Source organism: Natrix helvetica, assembly GCF_964273705.1.
Source record: "Natrix helvetica genome assembly, chromosome: Z".
Lineage (NCBI taxonomy): Eukaryota > Metazoa > Chordata > Lepidosauria > Squamata > Natricidae > Natrix > Natrix helvetica.
Window position 1 is genome coordinate 32,720,471 of NC_138554.1, and position 16,858 is coordinate 32,737,328.

The window sequence follows — 16,858 nt, forward strand, 5'->3', positions numbered from 1 at the left end:
TGACTCCCAAATGAATAAAGATTATATTTGAGAAAATGTACCCTTAGCAAAAGACAATATTTCTATAAACTGTCATTTCTTTTTTTTAATAAATACACACAAATAACCGTACTGTATTACTCAGTCTCTTTTTACCAACATTTGTATTATTCAAAAGTACTTCAGCTTTCCCCTATCTGTAATTATCATTCTGCCAAAATACATAATTTAATCAATTTGCCCTGAATTTTTACTATTTTTTATAACTTCAGATTGTTCATTCCTCTTTTCCTCTAAACCTGGGTGTCAAACTGGCAGCCCATAGGCCAGATGCATCACGTGCTGGCCACACCCACCCCAGCTCCATGAATGGGGAAAACATCATGAAACATCATGTGACAACAATGTGACACCACTAGTTTCACACCTATAGTCCAAACCCAGCAAATCTTGCCTTATACATTTATTTTCAGATCTGTGCACATTTATACATAATGAAATGTATCTAACATTCCTTTCAAATGATTTGGAATATCAGCCAATGAACCAGTATCATCTGAATAGAAAAATCTGTGTCAATTCAAGTATTTTGAAATAAGTGTCAAATGATACTTCTGAGACACAATAGCAGGATCTTGAAAGCCCATCAGAGTTGCTTTTTGCCCAGGTTAAAAAAACCCCAACATCAGAATTAAATGGTTTCGGTAAACTAACTGCCCTCACACTGGTAGTGATGCGAGAGGATGAAATTGACTCCTTGACATCTTCTCTTATGTTTGACCATTGAATAGGCTCAAAATGTAAATGTTTTGAGTGGTGGGTTCTGGATCCCGGTGCAATGGGTACGGTGCAAAGGGACCCGGCATCCACCACATGAATGCACGCAGCATGCATGCACATGTATGCAGCGTGCGCATGCGTACTTACCATCCACAATGCACAGTGATGCCTCTCCAGCTGGTTGGTGGAGCATCGCGCAGGTACTGTACACTCCGTGTGTGGAAGCCCCGAAGAGCTCAAATACAGGTAAGGACGGCGGACAAGCAGGTGGGCCTTCCAGAGCACCATACCAGAATGGTACCTGGTGCTCTCAGCAAGCACTGGTACTCTCGTACTGGAGTGTACCGGTCGTAATCCACCACTGATACACATGTATGATTTATGCATGTGAAAGTTTGATGCTCAATGTTACTTATAAACAAGAACATTCTCTTTTATCCAGTGGGGATCATAGAAACTTATTCTTATTTATAAACCATTCAGAGGCAAGCAAGTATGATAGAAAAATATCAAATAAATAAATCTACTCATCAGCTCCTTTCTAACACTGAGTCTGCCCTAGTATGGAATAGTCTTAAATCTGCCATATTCCCCCAGAAACCCAGAGTGGATATGCTTTTAATCTTTTTCATAGTTACAGAGGCAATATAAAAACCAGGCTCTTTCTGTACTGGAATGTAGAGATGACCCTAATAAATGAATGCATGAATCAGACCAAAATTGGCAACTTAGTCCCATAAAATTGGAAAGCATGAAAAAGACATTGAAAATAGCTGTGTCTTAATTCTCTGAGATGTTGTTAAGATTATACCCCAAAATATACATATTCACTAAAGCATACACATACTCAAACACTTGCATTGGGAATCCATGTGATATCTATTTCTTTACATCGTATATTTGGAAAGAATAGCAGGTGATTTTTTTTTTAACTAAAATGTGGAAACTGTACTTCTTTAAAATCAGTTCTTTGTTGATTGGGGACATAAATCATTATTATTTAGATAAATCTGACTAGTTGGCACTAAATCATTTGAAGGGAATGTTAAATAATTACATGATGAGCATAGATCTGAAAATAAATGTCTTAGAAACTAAACTGTGTTTTTAGGAAGAAATAAATTATAGAAACTTATAGAACTTTTGAAAAATGACCTTTTTTCAAGTCGCAATATTTTTGGCCAACTGCTCCCAATTATCTAGATGGCGATCACTCATGATGTTTTTATTATTTTGTTTAATAGAGCACAAAATGTTGTACGAGATGGCCATGTTGTGTTACTCTAAACAAAATATTGTGAGAGATATTATGCATCACATTTGCTGAAATCTCAGGGGTCATACTGTAGAAGGCTGTGGTATGGGATCAAATAAATGACTATATCTCCACAAGTATTGCATTGGCACACATGATACCTTATGAATGTTCATTGTGGACATGTGGACATGTGTGCATGTTCACACAAAGTTTCATCGAAATCCATGATGATCGAGCAGGGACCTGCAGACCACTCGACATGGATATATATAATATATAATGCACTTTCCCTCACTTTTATTTTGTTTAAGGTTATGGTTTTTGTTTGAATGCATATTTTATGTATGTATGTGGATGTGTATTCTAAATTTGAAGGGCTGACTTTTAATGCCCAATTCTTTGAAAATAATAATGAAAAATAATAATCTTTCTTGTTTTCTGCTATCACTTTTTATATGAGAATTGTTTGTTTAATTTATTTATTTATCCAATTTATTGGATAAATCCATCTTACCACAATCAGAATCAGATTGGAAAGGACCTTGGAGTTTTTCTAATCCAATCCCCTGATCAAGCAGGAGACCCTGTACCATTTCAGACATGTAACTGTCCAGTCCAGTATAAAACAGCAGAGAGTAAGTCTATTGTGGAAGAGGAAATAGTTTGTGGCTTTGTATATGGAAACAAAGCTGTAGAGACAAATAAAGAAAAGACAAGACTGTCAAGTATTGATGACAGATTGAGAACACTTTGCCTTCAACAGAATTTTTAGCACAGCAGAAATTATATACTCATAAGAGGCAACAATAAACCCAGTATTAAATAAACCCACAATGAATCCATTATCCAAATCAAACTAAGTTAACTTTTACATCAGTACAAGAAATCTTTTGTAACTGAGGAATATCACAAAAAATTGCCCAGTCACATTTGGTCCAGAAAAGTTTAATTGGAAATTTTTGATTGTTATGATAGATACATATGTCAGGGAACTCATCAAAGAAGCAACTGCCATTTGGCTGTACACATTCCATTTCAGGATAAGGCTATATTGCAGAGATGGCAAATAACTATGTAATGGGCATAAGCATGATAGTAAGCAATGCAACCTCAGAAGCTACACAAGTAACAATTGAAAAAACAATACATCCAGGAAAAGTAATTATTTTGTTTTCTATTAACGAAACTGCCATTGATTTGGGAACAATGATTGAGATAAGTATCAGTCAGAGATAGATTGACCAAAAAGAAATATATAGGAGCATGAAGGTGATTGTTCTGGATCACAACAAACACAATGAGTAAATTCTCAATTAAAGCTAGTAAGTATTCTCAACACTTCTTTCTGTTATTTTTCCAATCAGACAACACAAATATTTGGACTTCCGGTTCCAGCTACTGATCACAACGGGCAGGCTCTGCTCGTCCCGCGCTCTTCTGGTGGGCCCCCCACCACTTGGGGGGCACAGGACGCCCCGTAGAGGCTCCTGCTGAAGGGGCGGCATAGCGGGGGATCCCCTGAGTTGGCGGCAGCCGGGGGGGCCCGCATCACCCTAGGCACCGGGAGGCATGATGGGGAGGCGCTGCAGCATCTTCGTGAGGAGGCAGCTGGAAGAACGTGCTATTTGAAGGACGCGGTTGCTGTGTCGTGAGGTGGAAACTTCCCCCCGTTCCCTTGTGTGTTGGAAAGGAAAGAAAAAAAAACTGCCAGCTGCTTTTAAAATCACTTTCAACTTGGCTAGAGAAGCGTGACTGGAGAGAGGGGGATTTCCCCCACCCTCGGACAGATGGCTATAAACTTTTTTGCTCTCGGCCCTAGAGGAGGAGGAAGGGAGAGAGCCAACCAATGATTTCACGCTCATAATGAAGGTGGATTTTGGACTTTAACTTTATAAATGAGGTGATGATCAGAAAACTTTGGAAACTTTCTAAACTTTCTGTTATGCCTCTTAATTCCGAAGCTGGCAGGGCAAGAAGGCACACTTCTGTTGTCTTTATAAACATTGAAAATTGACTCCACCTATAGAGGTTCAGGCTTCCTGTCTTTGTCTCCGTGACACTCAGACAAATCTCTTGTTGAATTGGTTTCCCTTGGAACAAAGGACTCTATTACTCTATTGCCAGAAGTAATTAGAACAATTTCCCCTCTGCTTGGACTCCTAGTCTCCTGATCTCTCTCGGCGGTTTCCCTCCTTAACTTCCTCTCTGTATTGACTTTGAACTTTTACTGCTCAACATAATGCCACCTAAAAGATCACCCCCGGGAAAGCCGGGCTTTGCTGTCTCCGCCCCAACATCTACAGTGTCCAGTCCGAGCGGACAACAGACTTTAACATCTTTGATGCAGCCCAAACCTGCTGAGACAGATTTTCAACAGATGTTCCAACAAATCTTAAAGGGACAGGAGGACATAAAAAGTGAACTAAAGGAGATGAGAGAGCAGCTTAAACAGAACCAAGACCAGACGAGTAAAAACACACAGAGACTGGATCTTTTGGAGGGAGGGACGGCTGAGATGAGGGGGGAGATGAAAGGGGTGCAGAAGGGGAACCAAGAGATTGAGATCCACCAAATGAAAACAGAATTTGAAAGAATGTCCTTTTTCCTTAGGTTTCAAAATGTAGTTGAGGCAGATGGTGAAGATTTAAGGGACATCATGACAAACATCTTGGCTGAATACATTCAAAAAGAAAAACAACAGATGGGGTGGGAATTGGATCTGGTTTATAGAGTAAATTCAGCATATGCTAGAACACATAATGTACCCAGGGAGGTACATATTAAATTTCTCAGAAAGACCACAAGAGATGAGATTCTGAGTGCACAAAGGGACAAGTGTTGAAATATCAAGATAGAGAAATAACCATTCTGAAACAGATCCCCAAGAAAGTGAGAGAGAAAAGAAAAAACTATTCGCAATTAGCAAAGAAGTTATACCAGAAGGGGGTGTGGTTCAGAAGGCTGACGCCTGAAGGTATGTTAATATTCTGGGAGGACACAAGAGTTAGAATTAATACAACCATAGAGGCTCAGGCCTTTATGGAAAAAAATAAAGCACTCCTAGATAAACCTGATGATCCTACACCAGACATACAAGACACAGGAGGGGCCGGAGCCCTGCTGCTGGGGGGAGAAGGGGCAATACCAAGAAAACTCAGATCACAAAAATGAATAAGGAAATCGGTTTGATATAAATTGATTGAAATTATTATCTGAATTTACATGCTGGCAAATTATCATTATTTAGTATTGAATTATTTGTTTAAATGAATACTATGAGTATGGGGGGGGGGGGCAGGGAAACCTTCAACATATTGTAACTGCCAAAATTTGCAACCCATTCCAATACCCCTTTCCTTTTTATTTTCTAAAAAAACCAATAAAATTTTGTTTAAAAAAAACACAAATATTTGTCTTCTTCCTTAATAAGTCTTGCACCATTTACAATGGATGTCTTATTCTCCTGACTGTTTCCCTTTCATTATTTACTGGTCTCAGTGCACCCTTACACCAGTCTTTAACTCTAGTATGGTAATTAATATTGACTTTTATGTTTTGTTTGAGTGCCTTATATGCAAAATCAATAGTTTAAATTTTTCTTACGCCAACCCTATAATGCAAAAACTCAGAAATCAATCCTATGTAGACCTAAAACTACTTTTCTTGGAATAAGTACAATAACAGAATCTTGAATGCCTGAATCTCCTCCCTCATCTCAAACTTTACCTTTGAATTAACTAGGGAGAGGCCTCTTTGAGATGCTTTCTTAAACTAGTTTCTTGGAATAGACTTCTCCAATCAATACTTTGGTAGATTTTCTTCCTTTTACCTTTATGGCCTTTATATCTTATAAAATAAAACTCTGAGCAGTGATGGTAAAAGATACCCCTCTATGCACATGTGACCTATATATATTGTCAATTCTTTAAAATGTCCCCCACTGCACACACACACACTTGTGAACTACTTAAAGTAGGCTTGTAAGAAAACATCGGTAGAAGACTGAATTGACTCAGAGTGATGGAAAGAATAGGAGTCAAATAGGAACCAGTGACCCAGAAAAAGAAAATGTTTATATTCATTGGCTATACTTCAGAGATAATATAGCTAATATGTTGAGTAAGTAGGAAATGATAAATTATGAAATGGTCACTTATTTTATGGGTTGGGTTTATCAAAACCATTATAATGTAATTAACACTATGTATGTAGTAGGCCAAAAGTAGTTCTGCTCTTGTTCAGTAAGCCATCAAGCTTTGTTGGGATCTCAGTGTCCATTATAATTGTTTGCATACTTAATAAATTTATGTTGCATCATCAAAATGATTTCATTGCTTTATGTCGGGATGTCAAACTCAAGGTGTGGGGATGAAATAATTTGGCCTGCAGAATGCTTAGATCTGAGCCACAGGGCCACCCTGGAAACAGCTCATTTTTGCTGGCAGAGTTCTTGGGCCACTACAGGCTCCCCTGACACAAGTGACATATATCTGGCCATGTCCACCACCTCCTGAGGTCAAACACAATGCTGATGTGGCGCCCTCAATGAAATCGAGTTTGACACCCCTGCTTTATGTGAACCAAAACAACAGCTGTCCCAAAGGTGCTTTTTCAAGAGGCAACTGGAATTTGTTTTTTTATATATATATATTTTGCTTCTCATTCAAGAAGCATACAGACAACCCAGACTCATCCTCAGCAGCCTGCGTCTGTCTTCAACAGTGAAGGGACACATGCCAGAAAATATTCTGCAACTAAGAAGGCTTCACACTCATTGGCAGTACTCAGGTGACTGTGAGGACACAGATAAACCTCCAACAACTCTCTAAAAGAATGCAAATGACCAGCTGTCTGCAAGGAGTATAAATCCTTCCATTCCCCACCATCCAGTAAAGCTGAGGAAGCTTATTGGAGAAGTGAAACATCTTCAAAGAAAAAAACAAGAAAGTCTAGTTGTTTCCTGAAAAAGCATCTTTGGGACAACCATGACATTGATGAGTGAGAATCTCCATAGACAAAACAATAGCTATTCAATCAGAAACCAACTATTTGTGGAATTATACCATCTTCAATTCACAGTGGTGAAGGGTGCCACCATGGAAAGCAGGCCAGCAGTCTGGTAATGTACACAGATTCATTTCCCCTGCTGTATAACAGGTAAATACTATGGCCAGATTCGCCTTTCCCAGTTTAGACTATTATGCCAGCTGTAGTCTTGCCTAGAACAGAGGATGCTGATGGAGGTTACTCGTGGCCTTATTATGCCATGTTGATTACTGTAATTTGCTATATATGGGGGTGTTCTTGAAGACCACAATATGTAGTGCAGCACCTATTTATGCAACCTCATTACTACCATGTTGTACCATTGTTGTGGGAGATAACATTAACTAATATTAACTAACAATATTAACTAATCATTTGTCCTCTAAAAAGCCCTAGTCATATAGAAGCTTGCATATTTGAGATTTTCTAGTCCCTATAGATTTTGCCTTAAAAGTCAAGAACAGAGAGTATGCCCATGAATGAAGGAGATCTGAATGGGTCTTTCCTGTGGAGACTTCTTTTCTCTGAAGAAACTTTCCCTATCCAAAGCAAGTAGCTTCCATTCTCTTAGATCTTCCAAATTGCAGCAGCTGGTTTATTCTCAAAGATGAACTTTGACATTTAACTGATGTGGAACTTCTGATCCCAGGAATATTATATTAATTCTAAAATTGATCATTATATACACTGTATTTTTCTTATTATTCTGTAATTATTGCATTGGTTGCAATTGTTCATTTTTTAATATTACTTAGAACTGTTTTAACTAAAAACTTCATACATTCCAAAATAATATTTTTTGAAAAAAAGATTAGTTATTAGTTTTCCCTTTCACTATAAATAAAATCAAAAGGGAATTTTGATTACAAGTAATAGTGAAGAACAAACTTCATGGTTTTTTTGTAGAAGGATATAAAGTATGTGCTGATATACTTTTCCTCAAATTCTAAGAACAACATATTGAAAATATTAAAACTTTTATCTTCTACATTTAATGAAACATATAGCATAGTTATGTATTATTTCACTCATCAAGGAATATATTAACATTTTAATTGCTTTTTAGCTAACAGGCATTTAGCAAATAGAGTTTAAGCATTCAAATATGATGATTCATTAAAAGTAGTAGATATGGATTTGATTATATTTGGCCAGAGCTGGATTTGATTAAGACAGAAAAGACAAAATAATAAATCTGTTGCTCAAGATAGAAAAATGTTATTCATAAAATTTATAGAGAGTCATTGTATCAGAGGTGGATTGCTGCTGGTTTGGCCAGCCAAACTGAGAGTGGTGGCAGCAGGGGGCTTCACCCACCAGCTGGAGGCTTCTGCACATGTGCAAAAGTGTTGTGTGCAAGCACAAGCAAACCAGTAGTAAACCAATTAGCAACCCACCACTGCTTTGTATATTACCTTAGTCAGGTGGATAAACATCTATTACTAATTTTCCTAGAAGGAGATTGCCTTTTGCAGACATTGAAGTGCTGTAATATATTGGCTTAGGACTGTGATCTAGTATAACCAATTACCTTACTCTGATTGTATGTATTAAAATGAATATCTACAATGCTATGAAAGTAAATTAAAGTATTGTATTGAAAAATTGTACTCCTGATCCTACAGAAACAAAACTCTATGTGTGTTTATGTGTACGAATAAATATTATATTAATATAAGTTATAAACAAATAAGAACAAATGACCAAGTACAATATTTGGCCGTAAATAATCTGGCCACAGATATGTCCTAAATAATGTGTTCTTCCCCTCATTTACATCTAAATACTTGCAATATACAAACCAATGACTGTCCTATATATTAGACACTAATAATGGTGGAAGACACATGTGAGGGGGCTCAATAGAATAATGTATTTGTCACACTGAAGATGATTCAATCAGGCTAAAAAATTCATTTGATTTTTGATCTTATTTTCCACATAGTTGCTTGAATGTTCTTGTTCCGGAGGCAATAAATGATGGGATTCAGAATGGGAGGCAAAACTGTATAAGCAACAGCAGAAAGCAAGTCAATAATGGGAAAGGAAAGAATTTTTGGTCTCATGTATGAAAATAAAGCTGTAGACATGAATAAAGAAAAAACTGTCAAGTGTGGAATACAAGTCGAGAATGCTTTGCATCTTCCTTCAACTGATTGAATTTTCAGTACAGCAGAAATAATATAGACATAAGAAGTAAAAATGAATCCCACGCAAAAGTAACCCACAATTAATCCAAATATCCAAATCAATATTTGATTAACTTTTATATCTGTGCAAGAAATCTTTTGCAACTGTGGAATATCACAGAAAAATTGTCCAATTGTGTTTGGCCCACAGAAGTTTAATTGGAAAGTGATGACCATTTGTAGTGATGAATAGAGCAGGGAGCTGATCCAGGAAGTAACTGTCATTTGATTGAAGGTGTCCCAGTTTAGCATGAGACTATATTTCAGAGGATTGCAGATAGCTATATAATGGTCATAAGCCATGATGGTAAGCAAGAAGATCTCAGAACATGCACTAGTAATAACTAAAAAAACCTGAGCAATACATCCAGGAAAAGTAATTATTTTGTTATCTGTCAGTGAAACTGCCATTGATTTGGGGACTGTGGTTGTGATATAACAAATATCAGTTAGGGACAGGTTGACCAAAAAGAAATACATGGGGGTGTGGAGTTGATAGTTTAGAATCACAACAATAATTATGAGTAAATTCCCAGCTATGGCTATTAAATAAATGAATAGAAACATGACAAAATGCAAACATTGAGTAACACGGTCATCAGAAAATCCCATTAGAAGGAATTCTCTCACAGAAGATTGGTTGCCTGTTCTAGTTCTTTCAATCATTCTGTACCAAAACAGATGGAAAAAAAGTTAGTACAGGAAACAAATTAGGGAAAATGAGTTTTCAATACAGATCACTATCATCTATTTACTGCCAGAATATAGTTAAAAGTTGCTTACTTTAACAGTAATGAATTGTATTATTTGGAACAGAATGATGTATGGCTATTCACCCAGCATGTATTAATTTTGATAGCTAAACAATTCTGCTAAATTCCTCTTTACCTAAAATTGTAGACAAAGCCAAATCTTAGAATGAGCTAAAATTAACAGGAAGAAATTATTTCAAAGAATATTTTCTAGCAATTCACCATATACAATAAATAATTTCCTTCCTTCCTTCCTTCCTTCCTTCCTTCCTTCTGTACTTACTTACTTACTTCTTATCTGCCTGCCTGCCTGCCTCCTTGCTTCTTTACTTAACTTACTTCTAATTTGCTGGCATCAATGGTACTTAATTCAGGTTAAGTGCTACAGAATTGTGAGCTGATCTTTTTTATATAATCAGAGTTACAAATAATCATGTCTTTTAGATACCAATATATTCTCCAAAGCTTAGCCCATCTGTCAACCTCACTGAATTTAATTTGATGATGGTTAGACAGGTGAGTATAGTTTGTAGTGTATAGATAATAATTAATCCATTTTTATCAAATTTATAATTGCGATATTTTCAGATTTTAATATACATATTCAAGTAATAAGAAAAGCCAGGAGATTACATATTCTATCAGTACAAACAAGGTATTAATTAACCCCTGTAAACTTGTATCCAGGTGGGCCTTTCATTAGTATTACATGATTTGGAGTTAAGGTATAATTAATTTATTTCTCATTACAAGTTTGCCACTATTTATTTAATTTAATTTTATTAATTTATTTTTATTTCTAAAAGACACAATGGCTCAGAGGTTAAAGCCATTGAGCTTGTCAGTTGGAAAGCTGACAGCCCGGGTTTGAAACCTGGTGAGCTCCCATTACTTGCCACAGCTCCTGCCCATACATACATTTTAGTGGGAAGGTAACAGCATTCTGTATTCCTTGGCATATAGTCATGCTAGCTACATGATCACGGAAGTGTCTTTGAACAATGCTGGCTCCCTCATATAAGAAACAAATATGAGCACCATCCCCTAGAGTCAGAAACTGTTACCTTATTTATATTTCATATTTGTTAACTGCCCATCAGATTTACCTTAACTGAAGGTATCCTGAAAAGCTATTTAGCAATGTTTTAACAGATGGAATGAATGAAAAAAAGCTCTACTCACCTCTGATTTCTTTGAGAAGAAAGCTTTGCCAGTCTTTTAAAACATAAATGCGCCATTGTGGAATGTTTTGCTTTGTAGAGAGAAATTATGTCATCTCTGTTTTCTGTTCCATTTTAAGGACTCTCTCTGATGGGAATCTCAATTCCCAATGTAATAAAGAAAGTTTAACTTCTTTATGTGTTCTGACCTGCCATTATCTCATAATATTTAGTACATTTTAATGTGTCAATTAGCCCTCTCTTCTTCTGTCTCTTTTTTTAAATACTGATTTTGTCCTTAGTTTGAAAGACTGACTGAAGGAGCTTCCTGCTAACTCTCCTACCAGCAGGAAGACTTCAATTGATAGTTTCCACCCTACTTCCATTGTGAATCTATTAAGAATAATATAAATATGAACTTACAAACTGCTTTATGTTATTCCTTGCATACAAAATCCATAGCTATACAGGTACACAAATAAACAGGAACACATCTACAATAACAACTTAAAACATGTTTCTTAAATCCTTTGGGTACAAATTATTCAGCCTTCATTATCTCTGAAATAGAAGTTTTTCTTCTCTCTTATCCAACAGCAGGGAAGGCTCCTTAAAAGGGGAGAATGGTTGAAAAGAAAAGCATATATTGTCAACCCTGCAAAAAAAAGTCAGTTTGGAAAAAATATGTTTTACTGTTTTACTTTATAATAAAATAATTTTGAAAGTTTAACAGGATTCCGTTATTTAAATTTTGTTAAACCAATATTCCCTGAGATCAATTTTACCTATGGAATAGCATTACAATCCTGGTCAAATTATTAATATGTTACTTAATAGGAATACCTCATGAATACTGTATTATAGATTCCTATATGGGTGCATGTTTATGGAATGAATATTATTTTGATTGGATATTTATATGAATGTCAAAATCAAACATTGCAAGTAGAAAGCAAATTGTCTTTTAAGATTAAATAGCCTTGTCACTGAGAGCTTGTCTGTGAATTAAGAGTCAATTTGTTATAGTGGTCAAAGTGATGTGCTAGAAATCAGGAGACCAGGAATTCTAGGCCTCCTTAGGTATGAAAACCATATGGGGGACAATATGCAATCCCATGCATAACATTTGTTGTGGGAAACGTCAGAGGCAGGAATATTTGGTTTTGTTTTGGCCTACACCTCCTTAACAAGCATAAAGCAGAGTCTTGGTCCCGGCAAAACCTCTTTTATTGACACGACTGTGATTTCCTTTCATTCATGGTCAGCAAGGCTTGGCAAGCAGTCTTTCAGAGAAATATTTATCAACATAAACCTTATCTCATTTGGCAAGCTGCAAGATAACTAGTTTCCAAATGTAGGGCAAAGCAACACTTGGCATAGAGTCACAAACAGAACTTTCCACTTTTGAAATGACAGAAGGAATGAATTGTTTCCTGCAAAAGCCCACTTCCTGTTCGTTTCTCTTTTGTTTCCTATGGGAGGGGCCAATCACCTCCAAGGTGTGGCTTTACTCCCAAGTCGACCCTGATTTCTTAGTTGTTCTTGTTTTCTGGCAGCTCTGTGCATGCACACACTGGGAATAGGCTCCAGCTGTTCCTTTGCCTCACTGCTGTCTAGCTGCCTCTCTGCCTCCAATGCAGAGCCCTCATCTGAGCTTCCCTCAGCCCCTATACCTCCCCAACCTCCTGACTGTCTAATTCTGTTGCCAGTTCCATTGGTTGCTGGCAGGCCACATCAGGTTTGTACACACACACACACACACACACACACACACACACACACACACACACTGATAATGATAACAATAATTCAGAATAATTGGTTATGTCACTGAAAGGTGGCTGCTTCCACAACATAGTCATGTGTTCCAGGAATGCTGAGAAACACAATGGGTTCAACTCCTTCCCAATGTGAGGTCTAGAGTTCTGCAGATCTTCAAAAGGTCACTGCATAATGGATGATGGAAAATGAGGAGCCAAGACCTGCAAGGATCTGGTAGGTAAAGAATCGTCATAGGGAGATAAAAGCCTGCAGGACCTATGGTGAAAAAGGCCTGTGAAATGCAGTGATAAGAGACAGGCCTGTGGGGACTAGGGGGAGAAGAAAGCCCAACGATTATGGAGACCTTGAGGGGTGGAAGTGGAGCATAGGGTATCTCAGGTAGTGGGGAAGGGCTTAGAGAGAAACAGAAAAGACAGAGACAGAGACTAAAGACACAGAGGAACAGAAACAGAGAGAGACCAGGACATACAACAGTCAGTAACAAGGTCACTAACTCTGGGAAACTAAAATTGGTAAAAAAAAATGCATTGAGAAGAGTTACTTCATTCCATGTTCTGTGGCATAGCCTGGCTTAACTTCTCTCCTTCACCCTTTTGACTTCCAATAGAGGTGAATGGCATAGATCAGGGGTGTCAAACTTGCATATCACAGTGTTTCACGTGATGTATTGGCACGTTTCCCCCCTTCACTAAACTGGGCATGGCCAGTGCATCCAGCCTGTGGGCCATGAGTTTCACAAACCTGGCATAGATGATTCCGTTCTTCAGATATTCCAGAGAGCCTGTAAAGGGAAAAGGCCCTGCAGATAACCTAATGCGCCACCTTATTAGGACAGCATTTTTTTAAAATAACAGGGTGGGGGGGGATGACAGTTGAAAGGACTTTGGAAGTCTTATAGTCCAATTCCCTTCAGGATAATCTATACTAGTGATGGCTAATGTTTTCCCCATTGTGTGCGAAACGTGGGGGAAGCGCAGAAGGGTTTAGTGCAGATGTGCCACACCCATAATGCTATGCACATGCAAACACACACACACCGCTTTTGCCATGCGATTGACCATTTTTTTTGTCTCCCCAGGTTCGAGAGGCTTTCTAGGAGCCTGGGGAGGGTGAAAACGGCCCCTCCCCGAGGCTTCAGAAGGCTTCCTTGAAGCCTCCAGAGGGCAAAAACAGCCCTATGGACAACCCAGAAGTTTGAGAACAGACTTCAAGGAAGTCTCCGGAAAGCGAAAAATGGCTGAAAAAGAAGGTCAAAGTCAGCTGGCCAGCGCACGCATGCACACTGGAACTGACAGGGCAACACCTCGCGTGCCCTAACAAATGGTTCCATGTGCCACTTGTGGCATGCATGCCATAGTTTCACCATCACGGACCTATACTATTCTGAACAAATGGATGTCCAATCTCTTTTTTAAAACCTCCAGTGATTGAGCACCCACAATTTCTGGATGAAAGCTTTTTCATTGATTGTTCTCATTCTCCAGATTTTTTTTCTTTAATTCTAGATTAGCTCTCTTGTTAATTAGTTTCCATTTGTTACATTTTGTCCTTCACCCAGATACTTTGGAAAACCAGTTGACCCTTTCTTCTCTGTGGCAGCCCTTCAAATATTAGAACACTTCTATCATCTCACTCCTAGTCCTTTTCTTTGTTAGACTAGATATACCCAGTTCCTGCAACTGTTCATTATGTTTTAGTCTTCAGCCCCCTGTTCATCTTTGTTGCTCTTCTCTATACTGTTTCTAGAATCTCACAATCTTTTTTGTATTGTGATAACAAAACTAGATGCAGTATTCCAAATGTGGTCTTACTAAAGCAGTGTAAACATACAAATACTTCAAATAACTTTGACACCATCCCTTTGTTTTTCCATCCTAAGATTAATGATAATAATTATACTGTAAATTGAATAAACACTGGGTCACATGGTTAGCTGCTGCAAGACGATTTCACAGAGTTAATTACAAATAACAACATGATAAAGTAACAACAATTGTGCATTGGAAGATCTATGAGAAATACCATTTGCCTCCAAACCAGAACTGGTGGGATCATAAAATGGAGAAAGAAATAGAAAAGGAAGAAACTAAAATGCTTTGAGCATTATATAACTGCCACAACTAAAGCATTTCCTCTTTTTTAAAAAAAATATTTTGATTGGTTTAAAACAAAAAATAAAATAACTCATAAAATCCTATCCTCTCAGAAAAGGATAAAAATCAAACAAAGAAGCAGTTTAGCTTTTAGTACACCGTTTAATCTTGATGACCTAGAAAAATATTGATCAGTCTTTGCATTAGGTAAATACAGAATCAATTCAGAAGTAGAAGACAAACAAATACCATCACTGAAAATTCATGATAGAACATAATTATTAACACCAGTGCAACAGTTCAAGGCTACAATGATAAAGTCTTTCCATTCAGACAGAATCTATTTCAAAGTATGATAGTTACAATGCATCCAAAATTCTTAATTTCTTGATAAATTCTACAATATTTTCATTATTGAATTCAGTATGAATAGAACACATTTTAAGCCCAATACATCTTCCCAAAAGTACATTGAACAAATGATTTACATTTGGGACAATTGTATGCCATATATTTAATTGATTCTTCTCTCCCACTGATGTCGATTACAATTTCTAAGCATCTGGAAGACCCATGATTACTCTAACTGGAAGATATTGCATTGCAAAGTTATCTCCTATTCAAATAATGCTTATAAATAAAGACTAAAGACCTATCTAGAAAAAAACTTGTACTTCTATGTTTTTAGCATTCTCCACAGAGCCTTTTGGATGTCCTTGTTCCTGAAGCTATAAATGAGAGGGTTGAGGAGTGGGGGCAAAACTGTGTAGAGAACAGCAGAGAGTAAGTCCAAAGTATGGGAGGAAAGACTTTGGGGCCTCATATATGCAAAAAGAGTAGAGATCAAAAATAAAGAAAAGACAGTCAGATGGGGAGTACATGTGGACAAAGCTTTAAATCTGCCTTCAAATGAAGGGACTTTTAGCACAGCCAAGAAAATGTAGCCATAGGAGATAAAGATGAGCCCACTACAAAATGAATCTACAATGATTGCTACAACAAAAATTAGAATTTGGTTAATTCTTGTATCTGTACAAGAAATCTTTTGTAAATGGGGAACATCACAGAAAAATTGCTCAATTAAATTTAATTTGCAGAAATTTAACCTGAATGTAAGAATGGTGTGTAGCAAAGCATGGATCAAATTGCTTATCCAGGAAGCAGCTGCCATTTGGAAACAGGCATCCCAGTTCATCATTAGGGTATATTGCAGAGGGTGGCAGATAGCAACATAACGGTCATAAGCCATGACAGTCAGCAAAGAAAGCTCAGAACCTCCAAAGGTGAAAACTGAGAAGACCTGAGCAGCACATCCAACATAGGAGATTTGCCTGTTGTTTATCAAAGAAGCAGCCATGGCCTTAGGAATTATAGTTGAGATGAAGCAAACATCAGAGAATGACAAATTGACCAAAAAGAAATACATGGGAGCATGAAGATGGTGGTTTAAAACCACAGCAACAATGAGAAGGACATTTCCCATTATGGATAATAAGTAAATTATGAAAAAAATTGCAAAATACAAAATCTGCATATCACGATCATCAGAAAATCCCATCAGTAGAAATTCTGTTATAATGGATTCATTGGCCATTTAGTTTATCTGACTTCTGGATAGAAAGAATATCATAGGAAATTAGTAGAGAAAATGAAGGTACAGAAATACTCAAATTGTAATAATAATGATATATGCATATTATTAAATTCTAATTTTCCTAATGTTTAGTAGGGTCATTCTTCAAAAGGAAAATAGTCCATTATACATCATTATACTACTAATATTTAGTGTTTCCCCCTGCATCTTAAATGACAAAGTATA

At 37.1% G+C, this 16,858-nt stretch overlaps 2 protein-coding genes across 2 annotated transcripts; both read right to left on the reverse strand.

Moving 5' to 3' along the window:
• Positions 1–8,976: 8,976 nt before the first annotated feature.
• Positions 8,977–9,918, reverse strand: LOC309401428 (olfactory receptor 14A16-like; the record flags this gene model as incomplete). The annotated part of the gene is made up of 1 exon (XM_081970495.1): positions 8,977–9,918. The coding sequence occupies one exon, from the start codon at positions 9,916–9,918 to the stop codon at positions 8,977–8,979; it is 942 nt and encodes a 313-aa protein (XP_081826621.1).
• A 5,797-nt stretch (positions 9,919–15,715) lies between these two features.
• Positions 15,716–16,633, reverse strand: LOC309401429 (olfactory receptor 14A16-like; the record flags this gene model as incomplete). The annotated part of the gene is made up of 1 exon (XM_081970496.1): positions 15,716–16,633. The coding sequence occupies one exon, from the start codon at positions 16,631–16,633 to the stop codon at positions 15,716–15,718; it is 918 nt and encodes a 305-aa protein (XP_081826622.1).
• Between the last annotated feature and the right edge of the window lie 225 nt (positions 16,634–16,858).